Source organism: Lolium perenne, chromosome 7, assembly GCF_019359855.2.
Source record: "Lolium perenne isolate Kyuss_39 chromosome 7, Kyuss_2.0, whole genome shotgun sequence".
Lineage (NCBI taxonomy): Eukaryota > Viridiplantae > Streptophyta > Magnoliopsida > Poales > Poaceae > Lolium > Lolium perenne.
The window spans coordinates 192,342,086-192,366,766 of NC_067250.2; the positions used below are offsets into that span (position 1 = coordinate 192,342,086).

The window sequence follows — 24,681 nt, forward strand, 5'->3', positions numbered from 1 at the left end:
CCTGTCCTCATTCGTTCTTGTAACAACTTCTAGGGTTGCAATATAAGCGAAGATTAATTAGGATCACTAATGTTGTACTCCCTCCGTTTCAATATATAATGCCTATAGATTTTCTGCACGGTAATTAGCGCAAGTCATTTTTTAACACAAAACCCCCTTATTTTCAGTCTATAATGCCTATAGGAGGTTGTACCGTAAATCAGTTCCCAGATTTTGTGCACGGGATCAGATTGGTTTCCTTATTTTCTGCTATTCAACTGATCGTAGAAGGGGTTCTTTACAAATAAACGCAATCTACTCTTATATTATGAAACAAATGCAGAAAATCTATAGGCATTATAGATTGAAACGGAGGGAGTATCAAAATACACGATAAGTGAAATGTTAAAGGATCAAGACCCTGATTCTTCTCACTTTGCAGCACGTGCTCTAACGGCTGCTATTAATTAGGATCACTAATGTTGTATCAAAATACACGATAAGTGAAATGTTAAAGGATAAAGACCCTGATTCTTCTCACTTTGCAGCACGTGCTCTAACGGCTGCTAGCGACCTATCAATATAATGATCTAGCATGCCCAGTTTTGTCTGTGGGATATGGCAGGATTGGTTCAGGCAGCTGTTGGTACTGCTGCTCTGTGATACTGCTACTGCAGTCCAAATGAGGAGGCAAACTCTCTGGTTTCAGGTGTTCAAAGAAGTTCCCAGCCTGGAAATCCCAGGTGTGTGCATCCAGCATTCACACCTCAGCCACCAGCTATATCACGGTCGTGCGCTGCATCCAGTTAGAACACGCACATCACCATTGCTAATGCAGTGGTGTCCCTCTCCGGTGGCATGCCATCGCCACACCATTATTCCTTCTGATCATTCCTAACTTTCTAGTCGATTGGTAGAGCTTTGTGGAATACATAGCTATTCTTCATAAATGTACCGTATTTTCTTAAGATTAGCAGTGGCATTCTCGATGTGTAAGTTACGAGTGCATGTGATCATTTGTACATGTTCTTTTATACCTGTAAAATGTCACTGGCTGTATTCTGAATATCATAGGAGAATAGATTGTATGGGTTGAAAATTAAGAGTCAAATATTCTACAATTTTTCAAGGCTGACTATTTCAGCAACATATAAAGACCTCATTCTTAGTAATCTTTGCTCATCTTTGCCTGTGATTTAACTGTTCCAGATGAGCAGAGTTTTCAGTTGCAACCTGAAGACCCTGCTGCTGAAGACCACTGGTTTTGTGCTGTCACAGGGAGCCTCGAGCAGTAGGTACCTTACCACGTCAGCCTGGAGCATTATCTTCTTACCGCTCGAGCTTCGAGCGGCGGTGTATTATTTATGCAAAAATCCAAATCTGAGTATTATTTGTGAATATTTTTCCCCAGTGTGGGCCGCTTCTGGGTGCGCTTGGGCTGTTATTTTGATGGCCTGACACTATCAAGTATTTTACAGTAGAGGGCACCCACAAGAAGGGGGCTTCTACAAAGTCTACCTTGTTGACACTCAGCACTAAGAGGTAAATATTTTCTATAACTCGCGCCCAATTATCAAACTTGACTTAGTATATTTTGCTTCGCTATTTGTAAAGTATAATTGACCAGATAACTGGGCAAATCTATGAGCTATATTCTTTGGATTGACTCACTTAGTATATTTTTCTTCACTTGGAGGTTTACTTTAATTCTTGTCATAGTCCTACATGACTAAAACTGTTGTTACTTGTTGCCACTTAGTATATTTTGCTTGACTATCCATGACATAAAAATTGTTGGATACCCAAAGATAATAATGAGTTTTATTCTTTGGATTGATTTTCTTAATTTGGGTGAATAACTTTGTTACACATAATCCAATGTAGTAGATACTAGTCATGCAAGAATGGAATTGCAACATTTGAACCGTAAGACACATAGTATTAATTAATCATCACAGAATAATACAAGATCATCTGTTTACACATATTGCAAGGTAGAAGAATCACACATATGCTCTTATTATATCAAAAGGCATAAGTAAGTCCCGTCAATATATGTCATTGACTCTATGGTTAATTGTTTTAGTTCTGGTTGTCGGCCCAAAACTGAGCTTGGAGCCACTTCACTGTATTCTTTTCCACCTGGAAAGCCTTAGCTAGGACATCGTCCGATATTGGTGGTTTTGATCCAAACACTGCGTTGGCAATGGTGATTGCACCAGGATTCTGGCTGCTGAGTGCGGCAATCGCCACGGCTGGCTTGTTAGCGCAAGGGTTGAACTGGAAGTGGATGAGTCCTTGAGGGAACACAAACACATCACCTTTCTCGAGCTTCTTAGTGAAAAGCTTGTTCTCCGGGTTAGAAGTCACAAAACCGACGTATAGTGCACCCTCAAGCACCGTGAGGATCTCTGTGGCACGAGGGTGTGTGTGTGGTGGGTTCTCTCCTAGGGGCGCATAGTCTATCCGCGCAATGGAGATACCGAGTGTGTTAAGTCCAGGGATTTTCATGGCGTTGATCAAGGTCACGTTGGACCCAACCTTGTTGGTGGTGTCCATAGGCTTGTCGAGGTTTGCTGCCATGAAGAAGTCGTCCGCGTTCACGACCTTCGGGTCCTTGCACACAAATCCGTTGACAAGCACTGCATAGAGAATCGATATCCATACATATGGTCAAAAAAGAATTCCTTGCAGACGAGGCCAAAACAGAATTTCAGAAACAAAAAAACATGCAGGAGAACATCCATGTTCTATTAATACATCAGGAAGAAGGCCTATAAAGTTCAGCACAGTGGTTGAGCTTAAGAAGAGCATGTGTAAGTATATATGTACCTGGAGAGTACTTGTCGGCGACGCAGAAGTCCTGAAGAGGACTCGGGTCAGAAGCCATGGCCTGCCATGAGACCAGCGCAAGAAGAGCAGCAAGAAGGATGTGGGAGGTTGCCATTTGATTTGGTCGTGGAGTTCAGATGGCCAGGTTATGATGCTTTGTTTTGCCGTGGAGGATAAGTAGGTGGCATATCTATATATACACCTTAAGGCTGCTGCAGTAGGCGGGGGCAGGTATGGATATGTTGTGAACTGGTCAAGAAGGCGCTACGGCTAGGCAGAGTAACTTAACAGGTCTTGATTACAATTTCAACTCATAAAAGACTGTTGCTGGTTCATAGGTGTGAACACGTGAGCTGTGTTTGTGCACCGCGTTTTCATGGAACCATTCTATCCGCGTTTTCATGGAACCATTCTATCTGACGCATAGATAGTCTAAATTAAAGGATGCAAAGTGCTAGCTTGGCAGCCTGATATTATGAACGAAATACCTTTTTTTACTAATTTGGAAGCAACAGCTTTAGGTCTCAAATGAGCATAACTTCGGATGAACGTTTGCAGGTTCATATACTGTAGCATGCTATATATCCACAAAAGTCGTTTTGCTTGATTTGGTGAGGATGTTGAGGATGGTTTATGTAAGCAAGCACTTGCTTTTCTTGTTCATTGACCTTGTCTTCTCTATACTACAAATTAGAACGCCAGATGACATTTCCCCTCATGCACTCATTTCGATACGAGCCCCAAAATTCTACCTACTACAAGTTATAAATATATCTATGGATGCAGTGGCACAAACCTGCAAATTTTATTTAAAACTGTGAACATTCGTGTCCTGCGGAAAGACAAAATGTCCGGACTCATAGTACATGAAGTTTTTGCGTTTATTGCGTACGTCTCAAGTGATCATTACTTCGGATGAAAGTCTACCCATAGGAAGTTGTTTTGCATAAGTTGATGAGGTATGCTGCTACTGGCTTGTGTGAGCTATCGTGTGCTCTTCTAGTTCATTTACCTTGCGGTCTCCTTTACATGTTTTCTTGGTCAACATGACTGCCATTTCTTCAATAGGAAGGTGCCAGTAACCATCGTCATTGATTCATTCCTCAGATGTTAGATTTATTAGTAGGGTTACGAGATATTAGAAATAATATTGTACATTGAAAGGCGGAAAAAAGAAAATTCCAGCAAACAAGCCACCCAGCAAGAGACCATTTCAGTCTTCTATTCACAATTGATGTAGACAAGGTTAGGTGCAAACTGGGAGACAGTAAGCCCAGATGTGGAATTCTAATATTCTAGCACTAGTAGCTAGCTCTTGGTGCCACTGCAATACTAATGCATGTGCATTCAACTTTTTTTTTTTATATCATGCATGAATCTTGTCCATGGTGGTGATGGGTGGCGACTTTTCATGGAACCACCGTCCATGCACTGAGGTGACTTGGTAGGGATTCAAAATATGAAATAATAATAATTACTGTCCGGTCGTCAGATTACTTAGTATCCTTAGCTATCTGGTAAGAATCGTATCCGCTACCTTACTTCTTTAAAGAATAAAAGCGTGCTTTAGACAAATTCAAACGAAGCCTGTAAAGTTCATGCAAAATAATTTAATCAGTATGTTGTAGCAGCCAGAGACCATTTCCATCTGTTGGTCGCTTCTAAGGGACTCCTTCCTTCAGCTGCTCATATGGACACACTGCTTTCTGAGCCTATATAAGCATCCATACCCTGCACCTTCAAAGCATCAACCACCCACAAACAATCTAGCAGCAACACAAGTGAAACGGAACCAAATGGTCTCCTCTTCTTCCTTACTTGTGCTTGCCATTTTTCTTGCATTTGTCTCATGGCAGGCCATAGCCTCCGATCCTAGCCCACTCCAAGACTTCTGTGTTGTGGATAAGAAATCTCCAGGTAATTGTTTACTTCATGACTTCGGCTCTCTGGAGATAATATGCATGTTGAAATAACACTAGAAAATCCGCACTTACATATTACATGTTCAATGCATGCAGTGCTTGTCAATGGGTTTGTTTGCAAGAACCCGATGGACGTCAATGCAGATGACTTCTTCAAGGCAGCCAATCTTGACAAGCCTAGGATGACCAACAAGGTTGGATCCAATGTCACCTTGATCAATGTCATGCAGATCGCTGGCCTCAACACTCTAGGCATCTCACTAGCGCGCATTGACTATACACCATTAGGTCAGAACCCACCACATACGCACCCTCGTGCTACCGAGATCCTGACGGTGCTCGAGGGGACATTGTATGTTGGCTTTGTCACGTCCAATCCGGAAAACAAGCTCCTCTCCAAGATGCTTAACAAAGGCGATGTGTTTGTGTTCCCTGTGGGGCTCATCCACTTCCAATTCAACCCCAACCCCCACAAGCCAGCAGTTGCAATTGCTGCACTTAGTAGCCAGAACCCAGGGGCTATCACCATTGCCAATGCAGTGTTTGGATCGAAGCCACCGATCTCAGATGATGTTCTTGCCAAGGCGTTTCAGGTGGAGAAGAATACAATAGATTGGCTGCAGGCTCAGTTCTGGGAGAACAACCACTACTAAGTCAGACCTTAGTTGTTGGTTAACTTCATGGAAGATCTACAGTTGCAGTGTGCAAACAGATTGAGTTAGTTTCTAGCTATATTTGCATCTTAAGTATGAAATGAATGGTATATATCCCATGCTAGTGTATGTGTCTGTGAGGTATGAATGTATTTCTACCTTTTCTTGTCAGTTTTGGTTTTGTTAGACTCACATCATATGCTACTCATGTGTCTTGTTTCCCGATGATAAACCAAAACTAGTGATTTTGTTGTCCTTCTCCAGAACAAAATATCTTCATTAGTTATTCAGTATATGTGTATGTTTTTTTACCTTCAACGTGTCATAATATTTTTATTTACATGTCGTATCTCAGTAGTTGTTCTGACCACTTCCTACTCTCATTCCTTTTTGTAACAACTTCTAGGGTTGCAATATGAGCAAACATGAATAAATATCACTAATCTTGTACTACCAAAATCCACCGTAAGCTAAATATTCAAGGATGAAGACGGCAATTCTTCTCGCTTTGCAGCATGTGCACTATTTTTACCATTTTCATCCTGATGGCGATTTCCATGACATTTTAAGGATTAGAGGGCGGCCTAAATGTGATGATTTATCTTGAATGGCTGTCAGTGATCTATGTGTATAATGATCTAGCATGGTGAGGTTTGTTGTGGGATTTCTCCTATAAATGTCCCTAGACTACCCGGCCAACCAAGGCACTCAAAAGGGGCAAAAACATCTGGTCCGTCCGTTTCACCATACACAGTAAATCTTCAATCCCACTTTCCACCACAACCTTCGGATCGGTGAATATGTTTCTCACTTGTTCAGTTTTCCTCCGAGTCAATGACACGCGGGGCCAGCTACGTGCGGGGGCCGATGATTGGAGACTGTGACGCTGTTTATTTCGAGTCGTCTTTCTTCGCGTCCACATGCGGTGAAACCCTAGATCAAGAAAAAGCATCCAATCCCTCGTCCTAGAGCCCCGCGCTCTTCTCGTCTCCTTTCTCCCGCAGTGAAAACCAGATCGAGCCGTCGCGCATCCTGCCGGCGGCCGCGCGGCCGCGCGGCTGGTGGATGGCGGGATTTGGAGGCGGCGTTGTGGAGGTTGCTGGCCGGCCATCTTCCGCCGTTCCGTGTCCCTCTTATCTCGTCTTCTCCAAGCCCACGTGAGGCCGGAGATGGCACTCCCAGGCAGAGGAGGCCACTGGCGCACCGCCAATCCCCTGGATGGAGCCCGACGGGGACTGCGGCGTTCGTGGAAAGGAGGAGGTGCGGCAGGAGCGCACACGGAGGTGGGCAGCGGCAACTCCTATCCTCGTCCCCGTCCTCTCCTCTTCTCCCGCCCTCGATGTCGTCTTCCGGCGGAGCGATGGCAGTGAGCACGCTCCTGCTCGGATGGGCCGGACGGGGACGGTCGTAGTGGGAGGCGCTTGGGGAGAGCGCATGGAGAAGGTGGCGGTGCAGAGGGGTAGCAGCGGCGCATCGGCTGGAGAAGGTCGTCGACAGCCGGCTGGGCTCGAGATTTCCTTCTCTGGGGCGGACGGGAAGGTAGGAGCACTGCCGCCTCCGTGCGCTGCTCGTCGACTCCTGGGGACGCCTGCTTGTCTGCGGCGCCGCAAGCAGCGCGAACCAACAACGGAGGAGGCCATGTAACAGAAGAAGACGGCGCGAGAAAGGGTGGATGCAGGGCGAATCGAGCGATGCGGGCGATGGAGTGGTGGTCAGGTGCACACGTGGGGCTGGGGAGTGGCACTCCGCATACGAGCGCGCGCAGCTGTCCAGCTGATAGCAAGTACGGTGAGCTGATTTACTCCCATCTTTCTTCCCTTCTACTCATGTCTCTGTCTGTTGCTAGACAATTTTTGTTGGAAGAGTAGCGAGAGGATCAAGGAGGGGCGGCGCTGGCCCGGCGCTGTGCCACACGAAGATGCATCACATCTCCCTCCTCATCCCTTCTGATTGGTCTCCCCAACCTGAGATTCTTATTCTGACTCGTATCAGGGCGTGGTGCTATCACAGCGGCAAGTAGGCAATCAACACCACCCCTTCTCCTCTTTATTTCTTGATTTTTAGAAGGATTCATCTTAATTTGAGATGTTAATTTGTGATTGTGTTCTTTCTCTTGTATCTCAGGGTGTGATCCTGGCTAAGATGAGGTGGCTATCACTGCTTGTAGTTTTTCCCCACCACATGTTTGTTGAAATGTCTGACTCAAATTGAAATTTCTTTTATAAATGTAGGCGATGTCATCTCCTCTACCAGATTGTTCAGTCGCTTTTGTCACACCATGTGATGTGTAGATCAAGTGTTCATCATGCTGTACAGCTGGGAAGGAAGGCCGCAAGGTGAGTCAATGTGCTCTTTTTATCTTCTCCGTTTCTGAGCATATGTTCAACACCACTCGCTTGATTTAATCCCCTCTATTTGTTTCAACAATGGAAGCATGTATTAGTGAACCAATTGGAGGTGCCGTTTGAGTCCTGCTACATCATTGATATCCTAGATATCCACATGGTACGTCAAATTTTTTCTGTTCCTTTTGTGTGCTCTTGATATTAATTAATGTGATGACTAACTGCAATCACCCTATTCGAGAGCGATGTCGAGCAGGGAGCTATGTTTTGACAATGGGAATTGTAGTTTTATCTTCCAATCTTTTAATTCGAACCAAACTTTGTATATCGTTTATCATAGAACATGTCAAAATTATATGTAGGGTTAGTATATCTGTGCAATCATCTAATCATGCATCATTTGATACATATATCTGGAACTTCTAATAAAGGATATATGATATAGTTTCATTTCATAATAAATTCCTCTTTAACTACCAATGAAGACCATGTTGTGGTATTAAGGAATATCTAATTGAACTTTTGTACTGTAACAGTGACTAGACTTAGCTCTAAAGTGTGCATATGGTTCTTTCCATGCATCATGTACCACACACCTGCTACACCAGTCAGATCAATACATGGTAATAATAGATATTTGTTCATAAAGTTTCCAGACAGAGTAATTACATTTTTCTAAAAAGTTGATTTGCCAACATGTACCACCTTGTTGGTGTAGTGAGTCGGTACAGATCAGCTCGGTCCATACATGCACTATATATATACTGGCTAAGGATGTGTAAATATAGGAGGGTAATTAGAAGCTACCATCTTGGTGCCGCTGCATAAGGTTCTGATAATGCTTTATTTCAGGTATGTGCAGAATTCTACTAGGGATAAAAATCAGTCGAGTAAAAGAGGGATGAAAAGTTGCAGTCTTTGTGATAATCATGGGAGCCTGGGACATGTTCACTTAAACTATTCTGCTGCCGTTTTCTTTGGTATTTGCAGACCTACATCCAGTATATGATAGTCCATTGATTTAATGGTTATGGTAAAGATGAGAAAGTTGGTTGATATGGGGTTTGTGCTTTATATAGGGCAATATGGTTTTCTAGAAAAGGTACTTGAACGCTTAATTTTTTTGATTGCTTTGGTTTTGTTTCAATTCCATTTACTGGTATTGTTCTATTTTGAGGATTTTTATTTTACCGAGCTTCCTTATGGCGCGACGACCGGGCGAGACAGGTCGATATAAAATGGTTAATTTACTTGTTCATTTAGATAAGGGAGGAGAAGGGAGCATGAGATGAATAAATGTGTCTCTGATGATTGTTTCCATGGCTAGAAACATGGTCAAAAGCCCCATGTGAATTTCCTCCCCTTTTTTTTGTTTGGGTACCTTTTTGGGTGAGACATTTGTTGCTTCCAAGGGTTGCCTGGTTGCGCTCCACCAGCGCTGGGTATGAACCTACTGGTGGAGTAGCATGGAGATGGAGAGAATAGGAGCATATGGTGGCTGGGTAGTGGTGTTTTTATGAGATGGAGATAAAGTGGCTCTAATCTGAGTGTATTCTAATCAGATATTTTATTTGTGATTTTATCTGTGATGTAATCTTGCTGATTTGATTTGGATTGTGTAGAGGTAAAATTTCCAATCACCAACTGATGCTTTTGAGTTTTAACTTTTGCTTCTATGCTGAGTAGATTGGTCTAGAGGTGAAGGCCTATAAGGGCTTGTCAGGATAAACTTTTGCTTCTGTGCTGAGCAGATTGGTCTAAAGGTGAAGGCCTATAAGGGTTTGTCGGTTTGCAAGGCACCGGTTCTTGAGGCAAGCTTATTTGGATCACGTGGGCAGCTCAGGCGTGGAGCAGAAAATCAAGGAGATTTGATTTGGAGTTTGGGAAGGTAGTGTTGTGCAATATGCATGCAACAAGTCTGTTCCACAGTGCATGTCTCACTCAGTTGTTTTTAGACTTGTGATTGCATTTTGTCATTTTAAGGCTTCATTGGATCTCTGGATTGCTTTGACGTAGGAAGGATTCTGTTACCATTAACTAACACACGATGTTAGTGCTGGTGCTTTTGTGATGAGTGGCGAATGAGGTACGGAATGAATATAAAAGGATATGCAGCAGGTTCCATTAATTATCTGGCACATTCTTACTTTGTCAGAAACCCTAAATGGGAAATTGCATAAGCTGTATTTTACATGTAGCATACAAGGGTGTGTATCTTAATCGAAAAAAGAGTGTGAGTTTCTTTTTATTGCGGAATTGAGATTGACAATATAAAACAATTAGTTCCTGTGGTGTTTTGTTCATGGTTTCTTTTCGTAATGTACATGATTGCTTTGTCAGTTCAGCTCATTGTCCTTCAATCCGTTCAAGTAGATCTTTTCTACAGCATCAGGCGATGCAATTATTAAGCTATTTGACTTGTGCACACTATCAAGAAGCTTGCATGCTTTCGATAACCATGAGTGTGAATTTCTTTATTGGTGCATGTCTTCTTTAATCAGTATTTCTGTTTATCATGCTCAGTTTTATGGTTCCCCATTGGTCAGTCAATCTACCCGCTCTTCTTCAGCTTAACTGATATGCTATTAAGTAACTGATGTTTTGTGCTGCACAGTTTGCGCCTGTAGGGGGGGAGGTCTTCCAGGTTGAGTGGAATCCAAATTTGGAGGCTATATTGTAGCTTCCCACAAACAAAAGGGTTATGATATGGGACGTTAGTAGGAAAGTTTAGTCAAATCTGCTCCTATATTCTATTTTATGTTTGCTTTTGGCATCTTATTTTCCCTCTCGCCACATTGTTATTTATTGGTGAATCAGTCCGAATTGAAACCGAAAAATATGTAATGAGTTTGATCCAAAACAACAATCTGTCTGCATTTACTTCTGCCTTATCAACTGCCAATGCTCTTAATTTGAAGCCAATTCTCATTAAAATGGTTAGCAATAATGTTAATAGGAGAATAGTTCTGGAAGGATTTATGACTGAATGTACATTTAAAACCGAGAGTGTGAACTGTAATTGAGCTTTATTCAGATTTGGGCACTTTTTATTTATCGCGGATTCGGAACGAACTATAATTGAGCTTTATTCAGTAGAATAAAACAAGCGCATTTTTTGGAAACTGTGCAGCTGCAAGTTCTTTGCAATTTATCTGGTTGTGTTCATATAGTAGAGCGGACAATCTGTGCTGCTGCAGTGTCAAGGTAGTGAGCGATTAACAACACCATGTTGCATACATGGTACATGGTTTTTCCATTTTTAAATGCAGAAGCAGGACTCAACATTTTCAGCTTTGTTTTTGGTAAAACTTATTGACAAGGTTGATTAGAAATTTTATCCTTTTATTTACATGTCAAGACGACATCTCTCACGGAGTATTTCATCCTACAGTCTGCTTCCTCGAGCTGGCTGCGTGGTTCGGTGGTCGTTATTCATTCCGTCGTCTTCTCTTCAGTTCAGTGTTTAGTCATGTGTGGCTTGGTTTCTGCTTGATCTTGGTTTTTAGGCTGTAGTAGATGCACTACACACCTAATGTCCTAATGTGCATAATCATTAATGGTACATAATGTATCCCCATGGCAATATCATCTGCTCATTAAGAAGGCCACTATCATTGATGGCAGCGCTGACCAGCAAGCTGCCTTTTGCCCTTGCCGTGGTCAATCTTGGTTGTTTTCACACGGATGGATTTAGTGGCATATTGTGTGTGAACATTGAAACTGATTCTCATGGCCTTTAAGTACAACTTCATAGAGTAGTGTTACAGCAGATGGACAGAGGTAATTACGTTGGTTGGTGCTTTCAGAACGATGGACAACTGTTGACTTGCAGGCCCTCACTGTCCCTGCAGCTAGAGTTTCATATCTCGTGCTGAGGTATCACTGTCTCATATCCACTGCTTTTGCTTCTTCCCATAGAAAAGATAGGCTGCAATTTAACTGTGCTATTTATTGTGATCACTTAGTTGCAGATTCCTTGCCACCTTCTTCAGGTGCAGGGAGTGTTCCCAGATATTGTTCTTCTGCTGAGTTGGTTGCTTTTAGGCATTTGATTAGCGGGGATAGGTCAGTTGGGATAGCGTCAGACTGAAGATCTGAAGGTCACGTGTTCAACCCACGATCACTGCATTTTGACATTTTTTATTTTCTTGTTTACCACCAATCTGCCATTTTCAGTTTAGAAGTAGATCATCTGCCATTTGAGATTTAGAAGTAGATCATCGGCCTAGCATGCTCCTTGGTTTAACTCATGTTGCTTTGCATAGTTAGTGCCGAGATGAGAAAGTGTAATTCTTTCTCACCTTCCCTCTCAGCTGAGTCTCCATTTAACTGTACCAATAGCAAACATGACTATTTTGTTGCATCTGTGAGTATTCATCTACTTCTGGCAAAAGCAGTTTTGTAGACTTTCCTTCGTGCCACTATTTTCGTGGTGGTGTATGCAATCTAACTGACCTATCTTGCAGGTAACTAAGGATATACATTGCCAAAGTTCCACATGTATCCTATGTTCCCTGCTTTGGTTTGGATACTTGCTTGCCACCTTTGGTATGTGTCCACATTATGGTGTGTTTTTTGTTGGCTTGTTGGATCTGAATGTTGCTTCCTGCTTTTCTGTCTTCCTCTAGGATTCAGTATATAGGCATATATATACAATATTATCTAAAATGGGATGAACCTGCACGTTGCTGGGATCACGGTAAGCAGATATGGTCTTTGCGCTGCAGCCTTTTGCGTCTGCGGATGATACCATCTGACTTAAAACTTATTAGCTTTGTTTGTTGATTTTTTGGGTTTTAGATTGGGAACTTATTAAATCCATATAATTCTGAACCATGCTTTGAAATGAAAAGTAGTAACTACAGAATGGTGTTTCAAATTATACATCATTATTTTATTTCTAAATAATCCTTTACTTGCTTCTTTTTCAGTTGGAAATTAGCTTCCTGGGTAGATCGATTTCAAATAGCTATATTGAGGCTTCGTAAATATAAATTTTGTAAGTAAAATTATATTGAGGCTCTATATCCGTCTTAACATCAGATACATTTTCTATGCATCCTGGTCATATCATGTCATGCTAATATGATGTGTTCAACAAATACATTCCCTTATGGTAGACTGCTGATTTTTTATTTATGTTGATAAGTATATTTAGTTAAAGCTCACTGAAACTGTTGTTATTGATCAGGTGCAGGTTGAGTGGGAAACAAAAGAGCATGTGCCAGCTCAAGCGACAAAGAGAAATTGGGGCGGTAAGGGAGGAAAATTGGGCACCCAAAGTAAGGGAAAAGAGAGGAAAGCGAGAGATGAGCAAACCAGTCCACAGAAATTGGTTGAGAGAGGAGCTCTCACCTTTCAAGCGGCAGCCAGCTTGATCCTCTGCCGGATCTGCACCAACATCCTCCTCCGCCAGCTTCTTGTCTTGTCGGCCAGCCTCCTCCTCTCCAGCATGGCACAACCCTCTCCCAGGAGGGTGGCAAGGTATGACTCCTCTCTTCCTCATCGACTCTCACCTCTCCGCCCACCTGCTCCTATTTAGAATGTGCCTCCTTTCTCTCTACTGTATGCTCGTGGTGTTGTTGTGCCTCTATAATAGTAGTAGTATTTGTTGGATTCGGATGTTAGCTGCATGCATTTGGAGGTTAGCTACTAGCTGGTCCATGTGAGATGTTGGCATTTGGATGTTAGATGCATGCTTGATTAATCGATTAAAATATTTGCTATGCTGGTTGTCTCGTTCGAATAGTACCTTAGTGGATGTCATTTATGCTAGATGATTAGAAGAGTACATGATGATGCTCTGTTTAGTTTTCTAATTGATTACTCTACTGATGCTCTATTGGTATATTCAGATTTGCAACAGAAGCTATTGTGTTTCTGACATGCTTGATCATGCGAAGTTTAATCCTTTTTTTAATCTTTTGCACACATTTATATCAAGTTTTTACCTCGATTGCGAACTAGGTTCTCATCAGGTCAGTCGCCTGGAGATTCTTTGAATTTTGTGATGAATGATAAGTACTTACATTTTTCTTAGCATGTGACTGTCAAGCAAATATGTGTCGTTTCAGTTTTGCCATATACATTTGTTGTGTCATGACTGGTGTGCGATCAAGCATTCTAAGCACGTGACTGTCAAGCAAATATGTGTCGCTTAAGTTGTGTCATTTTTCTTAGCACGTGACTGTCAAGCAAATATGTGTCGTTTAAGTTGTGTCATCTTCTTGATATTATGTAAACCTTAGAATGCTTGATCGCACACCAGTCATGGTTAGTAATTGTTTTTGCTTTTTATTACGTGCTTGTAGTTTCTCTTTCGTAAGTATTATTTTTTTATACTTGATGGATGCACAAGTATATGAGACATCAGTCATGAAGTAGGAACTAATTATGTACTATATAACAAACTCTTTCATTATTAATATTTGTTCCACTATTGATTTGGATTCCTTAGAAAGGATAAACAGTGATGTTTTTTTTTGTAGTTTTGGCGATCCATGATCGCTATAGTTTTGCATTGCTGTTCAATACACAATGTGGCCTGATGTTTAATATTGCAAATTCTGCCGCACAACTTGAGTAAGAGTGCCTGCTACGGCTGATCCAGGATACGCCCAAAGAGGAGATCCATATTGTGTACATACAAATTATTGCCAAGTGAATTAAGTTTTAATTTTTAGTGCAAGGAGTAATGAGCACAAATATATATGTGATCTTTGACAACAATATGCTTTTCTTAGTGATAAATTTAAATTAGTGCTTAGACATATTGAGCTCTTCATCGATCTATGTATCACATGAATACATTAGAGTTCCTTATAAGTGATGAATACATTCAAAACCCTGAGGACTGAATACATTTAGGCTCCTTACAAGTGATTGCATTTGTACCACCCTAAGGACCGACATCAACAAGGTAGCAGCATGCGCTAAAACGAGACAGAACTTGTGGTTTAAATTCTCACACTGTCACCTGGGCATATAGTCAAATAATTCCGACTCTAAAGTAAATGAATCTCAAACGCATATACTCCGTCCGTCCCGTTTTAATTAACTTGGGGGAGAAAAAACGCTTTGGAAACTGATTTTTACATTCCCGTCCTATGCAGTTTCAAATTTTAAAACAGACTCCCTAAGATTTACCACCAGCTCGCCAATCGATCGATGGGTCCAGCTGGGATCGATCGAGGGAAACAAAGGCGTATGAATAGCAGCAGGGATCATCAACGTTCGACGAATACTGGGCCAACGAGATCGTCGTCGGCCAGGCCGCGGATGAGGTGGTCAGCGTCGCCGCTAGGCGCGCGGAGGCGGGCGGCTACTCGTACGGCTGCGCCAGGATGTGGCTCTCCATGGGCTGCCCTCCCGCTCCCGGCAAGGGGGTGAACGGGAGCCTGGTCGACGGGAGGCGGTCCTACGATCGGGAGCTGGATCGCTTCGAGGACGGCCTGCGGCAGTGCATTGACGATGTGATTCCGGATGATCCATGCGGCTGGGGAGAATTGGGGATATAGGCGCGGAGCGGAGCGGTTGGTCTGGGTCGAGCGGAGTGTCCGACGGCCTGATTCGTGACGAGGAGGACGTGCGGGTAGAGAGTAAAAAACAACAGGGTTTTTTTTGTAAAATTACAGTTGAGTTAATTAAAACGGAATGTAGGGAGTAGAAGGAAGTCAAGTGCCTGCCATTAGATTAATAGAGACCCATATGTGGCCAGGTTTGTTACGTAGATGTTGAATACCAACTTACAAATCAATGAAATTACAAGCAAACAACATATACAAAGAGAAAAACATTCTAAAAACAACGAAGCCATGTTCAGCGAACAACATATCGAAGCCAAGGAAGCCACGCTGCAAACTCATACTGTCCATTGCCAAAGAATTTCTCTCATGGCATAAGTTGTGTATAGATTCCTACGATACCGAGATCCAACACTTGCGCCATTCAGTCACATCAATTAATGCTCACTCGAGTTGCATGCAGCCTTGGGTGAGCTCAGCCTTGGCCGAGCTGATACTGTCACCAGCGCAGGGTGGCGTGTGCTTGAGATTCCACTCGAGATCGACCGGATTTTGTAGTCAGTCGAGTTGTAGTGTTCAGTAATCAGAACTTGTCAGGTCGTTAAATTTCAGAGATGTAAACTGGTATGATTTTCGGAATTATATGGCCATATCCACTGTAAATTTATCCCAAAGCTGCTAATGTATGAGTTTCAGCGCTGCAAATGTATGAGTTTTGTGCACTATCCAGTCATCTACTACAATGCCCAAGCTTGTACATTGTAGTTTGAAGTTTTTGTGTATTTTTTAATCGACTTGCTAGATGGAATGGTGTTTAGTTAGAGAAGATGGGTGCTTGCTTGGTAGCCTATCATATGTACTGTCCCTTTTGATTTTGCTTGTAGGTCTTCAGATAGTATTTTTGCTGGCAAACCTTCTATAAACAAGATGGTATATGCCCTTGCCATGCTCTATAAAGAAAAGGGATTCCATGTGTTTGTGCATGTGGTATTCTCCAAACTGTATTTCTCTCTTATTAGCACAGATTTAACTATCTCCTGATATTTCAGGCATTGTCTTCTATGGTTTACCACATTAGTAAAAACTGTTGTTTGCAGAATATTACTATCACAGTTACCCCTGTGTGGAAAATTAACGACTACAGGTCCATTTTTGGCTGAGATTTTGGTTTTGAAAGTGTGATGTACCTAGCTTGGCATGTACATCTTGACATGGCTGTTTATCCCAGGCTCCAGGTGACACAATAGGGATTTGTGCCAATTATCATCGGTCATCATAGTGTGATGCAAACTTGTGTCTCTACACCACTAATCTGACCATGATTTCAAAAATTAGTTTGCTGGCTGACTGAAAATAATGTTTGTTGCGTGGTAGTACTTGATTGCCACTTGACTAACATCTTGTGTATATATCTTGAAGGAACTGAGCTCGGCAATCGCCTCCAAGCGAGTGGCAAGAGAAAACAATGACTTGTGCTATATTACTAGAGCTAGAATCGTTTGCTGGTTTTAGACCTTAGATTAATCTTTGTAGATTGTATGACACTGACATCAAATTAAAATTCAGTATAAACCATCATGTTTACAAATAGTGAGAGTTTTGTTGAGGACATCTAACTGAAAGAGGTTTATTTTTGACATCAAATTCTTCATGAAATATGTCAGCATCCACGGCCAGCTCGGAGCATGTCCGTGCGCCATCGGCATGTGATCATGTTGGAGTTGATGAGTGGCAGAGCCTCATTTCAAAGGTACATGTTAATGTAATTGTGTCTGCTAAAGGCACTCAATTTCGAATGGTATGACTTTCAAAAAAAAAAATTCGAATGGTATGTTTGGAACCTGGTTACATAATGTATGCAAGTATTGCAGGCGTTGTATATGCGGTCAACTACAGTTTGTGTGTCCGTTTAAATAGCTGCAGCAGCTGAACATCACATGTATCTATTTTTTTCTTGCTATGTAAGAACTATATAATTGTAAGTGTCATCGGATGTAATGCACATATGATATATGCACACTCTGGTAGTTCTGTTTATTGCGTTCGATCTCCTTTTTAGGAACTTGGTTCTCCTGTTTCATAGCTTCATCTTGCATAGTACGTTGGCATGTTAACATACTCACTAGGCTGGAGTGTATTGGTTCCAAATTTTGGGATATTATAGGCTAATATTTCTTGTTTGTTCTTGCTTTGTTCACACGATCATGTGATTATTTAGTTTAGGTATGCAGTTACAAACATATCAAAGGCACTATTTAGGATCTTCACTAAACAAGATTTGTAATGCTGAGTTTTGTGCTCTTGCCAATGAATATTTCCCTGCCTGATTTGAGGAAGATGCATGGTTTTCAGACTACGGAAATTTATTGTTTATTTTGGTTTGGTCATTGTTTATTTCGGTTTATTTCTAACCCTGGATTATGTGAATGGATCATATCAAAAGTTCATAACAGATGCATCTACTTCCAGCAAGTGTTTCGGTTCACTTGTGCAAACATCCACGCGATATATTGATGATTTAGTTATATACCATATGGTGCTTACCAATGTGGTTCTGGTAAAGCGTGATAAGTTATAGAAATTGTGAAATATTTAATATCAATGGACAATAGCATAAAATGGGAAAACAAAATCTCATGGCAAAAATGGAAGGCGAATCTAATAGAACCGTAGATACTCTCCGCATTAACTTTGAATGACCAATACATGAAAGATCGTCTTACAACTATTTTGGTATGAAACATCCTGTATAATTATGTAAAATTTAGAGGAACAAGAAATAAACGCCATATTTGATGCGTATATAGCAACTCAAGACATGAACCATCACCAAAAATATAGATTTAAGCACTGAAATAAATTATTTATTAAATTACCGTCCTATATATCAACATTCATTGGCATATTAATACACTTTCATTTGCACTTGCGCGATTTTCTGCCGGCATGGCGGCGAAACTACATCCTCCACGGCGGAGGCCTTCTTCGATTCTGCTGTTGGAGCTTGGCGCCTCCTCTTCATCAAGTGGTGTGTCCCCGGTGAACTGAAGGTGACCGGCGGCTTCGACTCTTCGTCAGGAATGGAGCTGGATCCTCGGCGGCGACGCTTGAGGACGCCGGCGAATGGAGCTGGATCCTCGTGCAAATTTTTTTTTGACCCTTTTGATAGTTGTATCTACAACTGGTACCAATCTTTTTTTCAACGTTTTCATTTTCCTGCCATGTAAAGTGCTCTCTATATTAGTTAGGCATAAAGTAGATGCCCAAGATATATTTAGAACATGTTTGGTAATGTATAATGTCTCCATTCCAGGTTATAGATTTTGCTTTCAAACTATTATCCTTCAAATGTTTTTCATTTTCTCCAACCTCTTTAATTGTGTCCATGGAGCTCGCTGAACTGTGGTTCTTATGTAACAGCGAGACCCTTCAGTTATGTTATAAAATATTTAATTATTGGAGTGATTCATATGCATGCACCAGTGCATGAAGGAAGAAGATTCTCTTGTATTACTTTATGACTTATTCTCATTGACCATTGAATGGTGCACGCATATGCTGGTGTGTAATGCTTGTTCCGGTATATATTTGTTCTTCGGACACAGTGCACATAGAGATGAGCCTCTTAGTGCATGATTCTTTGAAAATATACTTATATGGTTATGATATATTGAGTATTTCTATTATGCACTTATATTATTGTTTCCTCCGAGCATCAGAAAGTCTTCTCTTGTTTTGTTGTTTTTTCCAGTTTACAAATGATCATCCATAAGGTTCAGCGAGCTCAAGCAGCAATCAGTCAATACGAGAAGACTTAGTAGTTCATCTTTGTTTTAAGATGCAACAAGCATCTGCTATGGTTCCTGAAACGACACCATTCTCTGCAACGCTGCAAAATAATCTGGACAAACTTTGCTGAGTTTGGATGGAAACAAATGAAGTAATGAGAATTTAGAATACTTTATTTTGTGGCAATCTTTGTGAATTTGGTATGTTTTCCCATGCCTAATCAGACTTTGGTATTTAGGTCTTTGGGCTTATGTGTTTCTCTGTGTGCACTGTCATGTGTAGTGAATCTAAACATCATCTCATTTAAGTGCCAAAGTAACTGATTATTGACTTCTGAACATGGAGCAACCAATTAATGTAAAACTTATGGCTTGATTAATGTCCCGTTTTGCCTTTGCGCCGGGGCACAACGGGTCATTTATAAATGGCACAATTGCCATCATATACGTTCCTGGGATTGTATTAGACCACACACAAAAAGAGATGAAATGAATAAGTGGCAGAATTGCTATCCTATAAGTTCCTGCCTTGAATTGCCATCCTATAAGTTCCTGGCTTGATTTGAAAATAACTGGTCAACTTTAGCACTCTGGTCTCGGGTTTTTCATTGAAAAATATATGACCTACTGTTTCGCTTTTGCCTTTGCGCTAAAATTGTCATATTTTATTGCAACATCTTGATAGAATCGTGTGTCTACAATTATACTAATCAGTCAAATTTTAAGCTAATTATTAATACTAAAATGTAAGCTAAAACTTATAATTTAAATTCTGCCTGCATTCTGCCATTTGCAAAGGTACAGGTGACTATAATTGTGTGTGTGCTGAAGGCATTAAATTTCAAATGGTTTGTTTGAAACTTGGTTACATAATTTATGCAAGTATTGCAGATTTTATATATGCGGTCAACTACGGTTTGTGTCATTTTAAATAGTTGCAGCAACTGAACATCACATGTATCTATTTTTTTCTTGCTATATAACAGCTATATAATTGTGTGTGTGCTGAAGGCATTAAATTTCAAATGGTTTGTTTGAAACTTGGTTACATAATTTATGCAAGTATTGCAGATTTTATATATGCGGTCAACTACGGTTTGTGTCATTTTAAATAGTTGCAGCAACTGAACATCACATGTATCTATTTTTTTCTTGCTATATAACAGCTATATAATTGTAAGTGTCATTGGATGTAATGCATATATAATATATGCACACTCTGGTAGTTTTGTTTATTGAGTTCGATCTCTTTTTTATGAACTTGGTTCTCCTGTTTTACAGCTTCATCTTGTATAGTATGTTGGCATGTTAACATACTCACTCCCTAGAGTGTATTGGTTCCAAATTTTGGGATATTATAAGATAATATTTATTTTCTGTTCTTGCTCTATTCACACAATCATGTGATTATTTAGTTTAGGGCTGCGGTTACAAACATATCAAAAACACTATTTAGGATCTTCAGCACAAGATTTCTAATGCTGAGTTTTATGCTCTTGCAAATGAATATTTCCCTCGGGTTTTTTTAACTACGGAGATTTATTGTTTATTTCGGTTTGGTCATTGTTGTCTTCCAAAGTTCACCATGGATTATGTGAATGGATCATATCGGAAGTTCATAACAGATGCATCTACTAAAATAAGCTAAAACACTTATGGTTTAAATTCTGTTCAGATTCTGCCATTGCGCGATAGCGCAACGGGTCATCTAGTATGACAGAAAGAGTAGTAGGCCGTTGACAATTCTACTTTGTGATATTTTTGTGAGGCCAAACAGTGGTAGTGCTTCCCACTGCAATTTTTATACTATAAGGAGAAGTATTATGTACAAAAAATATTTAAAAAGATCAAAAAACTTAAAATTACGTGTGCAGCCAGTTTCCAAATTCTTGGGCATATTTCTTCCTTATCATAAGGCCAACTAGGGTCAATTCATGCAATTAAATTGCTTTCCACCCTTCAAAAGTATGTGATATTGGTACTGTAGTCCGAATGAGGAGGCACGCGCTCTGGTTCCAGGTGTTCCAAGAAATTCCCTTGTGCCCATGCAATGTTCACACCCCGGCTACCAGGTCGTGCGCTGCATCCAGCAAAACCTACCATGGCCTTCCCCTCCCGTGGCATGCCATGGCTGGAGCAACCGTCATTCTGAACCTTCCTGTTTCTGTTCGATTGGTAGATCATTATGAACTAAATAGCGGATCTTCAAAAATGTACTGTACTGCATTAAGATTAAAAGTGGCATGGTTGAGGTTCTTCATGCGTAAGCTACGAGTGCCTGTGATCATTTGGACATGTGGTTGTATGCCTGTAAAAGATCTGGTTGGATTACAAAGAGCAGAAGTGAATAGATTGTACGGTTGAAAATACAGAGTCAAGGATTATACAATATGTTAGGGCTGAGTATTGAGTCATAATATAAAGGTCTCATCTCCTTCGCAATCTTTTCTCATCTTTGCTAATCAGTTGTTTCACAAAGCTGTAGCAGCGTGACTGCGATCCAATTGTTTCTTTTTTGAGGAATGCTAGCGGTTTTCTGCTGTCACAGAGGAAGTGTCGGGGTGCTTCTGGGCATGCTTGAGCTACTACTTTGACGGCCGTGACAAGAGTAGGTGCCGTGCCGCCAGACCTTGTTCATGGGTTTTATGTTAGAAGGCTCCCATAAGAAGTGGGCTTCTACAAAATCTTCCTTGTCAGCACTCAACAGCGAGAGGTAGAAACTTATTTTAGTTTTCAACTTTTCATCATAGTCCTGTATGACTATGGAATTATTTTGCATTTTTTGCTTCATAATTCCTGGCATATAAATGATATGATGATAAATAAATTAAATTTGTTTCATTTTTAGGATTGATTCTCTTAATTTGGATGAATAACTTAGTGAAACATAGTCCAAGGTAGTAAATAATGAACTGTAGTTGATACTATAGGCATGGAAGAACAAAACTGCAACGAACTGTAAAACAAATATTATTAATTTATCATCACATGACAATGCAAGATCATGTGTACATATTGCACGGTAGCATCACACATATGTGTTGTTCTTATATCAAAATGCATATGTAAGTCTCGCCAATATATGTCATCCACTACATGGTTAATTGAATTAGTTTTGGTTGTCTGCCCAAAACTGTGCTTGGAGCCACTTCACTGTATTCTTTTCCACCTGGAAAGCTTTAGCTAGGACATCATCTGAGATAGGTGGCTTTGATCCGAACACTGCATTGGCAATGGTGATTGTGCCAGGATTCTGGCTGCTGAGTGTGGCAATCGCCACTGCCGGCTTGTTTGGGCAAGGATTGAATTGGAAGTGGATGAGCCCCACAGGGAACACAAATACATCACCTTTCTCGGGCTTCTTGGTGAAAAGCTTGTTTTCCGGGTTTGAAGTCACAAAACCGACGTAGAGCGCCCCCTCGAGAACGGTGAGAATCTCAGTGGCACGGGGGTGTGTGTGTGTGCCTGTGTGGTTGGTTCTCGCCTAGCGGCGCATAGTCGATCCGCACAGTAGAGATGCCGAGCGTGTTAAGGCCAGGGATCTTCATGGCGTTGATCAAGGTCACGTTGGACCCAACCTTGTTGGTGGTGTCCCTGGGCTTGTCGAGGTTGGCTGCCATGAAGTCGTCCGCGCTCACGACCTTCGGGTCCTTGCACACAAATCCATTGACAAGCACTGCATACAGAACCAATATACATAAGAGTGTCAAAAAAATAATTAGTTGCAGGCGAGGCCAAAAGAGAGTTTAAGAAGCAAAACACATGCAGGAGAAGCTCCATGTTCTATTAATATATCGGGAAGAATGTCTGTAAAGTGCAGCACAATGGTCGAGCTTGAGAAGAGCGTGTGTAAGTATATATTTACCTGGAGAGTACTTGTCAGCAACGCAGAAGTCCTGAAGAGGACTTGGGTCAGAAGCCACTGCCTGCCATGAGACCAGCGCAAGAAGAGCAGCAAGAAGGATGTAGGAGGTTGCCATTTGAATTTTTCGTGGTGTTCAGATGGAAAATTGATGTTTAGGGAGAGGAAGACGAGGGATGTCAACGAAGTCAAATGCATCAAGGACGGAGATGATCAGCTTCTTGTGAAGGATGAGGCGATCAAGCGTAGATGGCGGGAGTACTTTGACAACCTTTACAATGGAGAGGCTGAGAGCTCTACCATTGAGCTAGACGACTCCTTTGATGATACCAGCATGTGCTTTGTGCGACATATCCAGGAGTCTGAGGTTAAGGAGGCGTTAAGGAGGATGAAAGGCGGCAAGGCGATGGGTCCTGATGGTATCCCCATCGAGGCGTGGAGAGGCCTTGGAGACGTAGCGATAGTATGGCTAACTAAGTTTTTCAACCTCATTTTTCGGTCAAACAAGATGCCCGAAGAATGGAGGCGGAGTATTTTAGTACCAATCTTCAAGAACAAGGGGGATGTTCAAAGTTGTACTAATTACCATGGAATCAAGCTGATGAGCCATACTATGAAGCTATGGGAGAGAGTCATTGAGCACCGCTTAAGAAGGTTGACAAGCGTGACCAAAAACCAATTTGGTTTCATGCCTGGGAGGTCTACCATGGAAGCCATCTTCTTGGTACGATAGCTGATGGAGAGATACAGGGAGCAAAAGAAGGACCTTCATATGGTGTTCATTGATTTGGAGAAGGCCTATGATAAGATACCTCGGAATGTCATGTGGTGGGCCTTGGAGAAACACAAAGTCCCCAATAAAGTACATTACCCTCATCAAGGATATGTATGATAATGTTGTGACAAGTGTTCGAACAAGCGATGGCGACACTGATGACTTTCCAATTAGAATAGGGCTACACCAAGGGTCAGCTTTGAGCCCTTATCTTTTTGATTTGGTGATGGATGAGGTCACAAGGGATATACAAGGAGACATCCCATGGTGTATGCTCTTTGCGGATGATGTGGTGCTAGTCGATGATAGCCGAACGAGGGTTAATAGAAAGTTAGAGTTGTGGAGGCGAACTCTCGAATCGAAAGGTTTTAGGCTTAGTAGAACTAAAACTGAATACATGAGGTGCAGTTTCAGTTCTACTAGGCACGAGGAGGGAGAGGTTAGCCTTGATGGGCAGGTGGTACCGGAGAGATACACTTTTCGATATTTGGGGTCCATGTTGCAGAAGGATGGCGATATCGATGAAGATGTGGGCCACCGAATCAAGGCTGGTTGGATGAAGTGGCGCCAAGCTTCTGGCGTACTTTGTGACAAGAGAGTGCCACAAAAGCTAAAAGGCAGGTTTTATAGGACAGCTATCCGACCTGCGATGTTGTATGGCGCTGAGTGTTGGGCAACGAAGAGACGACATATCCAACAGTTAAGTGTAGCAGAGATGCGCATGTTGAGATGGATATGTGGCCACACAAGAAAGGATCGGGTACGGAACGACGACATACGGGAGAGAGTTGGGGTAGCACCGATTGAAGAGAAGCTGGTCCAACATCGTCTCAGATGGTTTGGACATATCCAACGGAGGCCTCCGGAAGCGCCAGTGCATAGCGGACGGATAAAGCGTGATGAGAATGTTAAGAGGGGTCGTGGTAGACCAAACTTGACATGGGAGGAGTCCGTTAAGAGAGATCTGAAGGTTTGGAATATTGACAAAGATTTAACTATGGA

General features: G+C 41.6%; 2 protein-coding genes, 1 long non-coding RNA gene and 1 pseudogene across 3 annotated transcripts; 2 read left to right on the plus strand and 2 right to left on the minus strand.

Moving 5' to 3' along the window:
• Window positions 1–1,906: 1,906 nt before the first annotated feature.
• On the minus strand, window positions 1,907–2,964 carry LOC127314660 (germin-like protein 8-7). Its single transcript, XM_051345171.2, has 2 exons — window positions 2,812–2,964; window positions 1,907–2,621 (listed from the first exon to the last, which is right to left on the minus strand). Exons 1-2 carry the CDS (start codon window positions 2,924–2,926, stop codon window positions 2,062–2,064), a joined length of 675 nt encoding a protein of 224 aa, XP_051201131.1. The 5' UTR covers window positions 2,927–2,964; the 3' UTR covers window positions 1,907–2,061.
• Window positions 2,965–4,287: 1,323 nt separating this feature from the next.
• LOC127314657 (germin-like protein 8-11) lies at window positions 4,288–5,645 on the plus strand. The gene is made up of 2 exons (XM_051345168.2): window positions 4,288–4,728; window positions 4,830–5,645. Exons 1-2 carry the CDS (start codon window positions 4,608–4,610, stop codon window positions 5,384–5,386), a joined length of 678 nt encoding a protein of 225 aa, XP_051201128.1. The 5' UTR covers window positions 4,288–4,607; the 3' UTR covers window positions 5,387–5,645.
• A 2,083-nt stretch (window positions 5,646–7,728) lies between these two features.
• Window positions 7,729–14,269, plus strand: LOC139833017 (uncharacterized). Its single transcript, XR_011747999.1, has 5 exons — window positions 7,729–7,891; window positions 8,584–8,711; window positions 9,483–12,279; window positions 12,663–12,730; window positions 12,923–14,269. It is a non-coding gene; the product is annotated as an uncharacterized lncRNA (long non-coding RNA).
• A 7,882-nt stretch (window positions 14,270–22,151) lies between these two features.
• LOC127314655 (germin-like protein 8-8) lies at window positions 22,152–23,052 on the minus strand (annotated as a pseudogene).
• Between the last annotated feature and the right edge of the window lie 1,629 nt (window positions 23,053–24,681).

Coding starts and splice junctions, on each gene's coding strand:
- LOC127314660 (XM_051345171.2), bottom strand. CDS start 2,926: ATGGCAACCTCCCACATCCTTCTTGCTGCTCTTCTTGCGCTGGTCTCA. Junction 2,622..2,811: donor CGCCGACAAGTACTCTCCAG/GTACATATATAC, acceptor TTCTCTATGCAG/TGCTTGTCAACGGATTTGTG.
- LOC127314657 (XM_051345168.2), top strand. CDS start 4,608: ATGGTCTCCTCTTCTTCCTTACTTGTGCTTGCCATTTTTCTTGCATTT. Junction 4,729..4,829: donor TGTGGATAAGAAATCTCCAG/GTAATTGTTTAC, acceptor CAATGCATGCAG/TGCTTGTCAATGGGTTTGTT.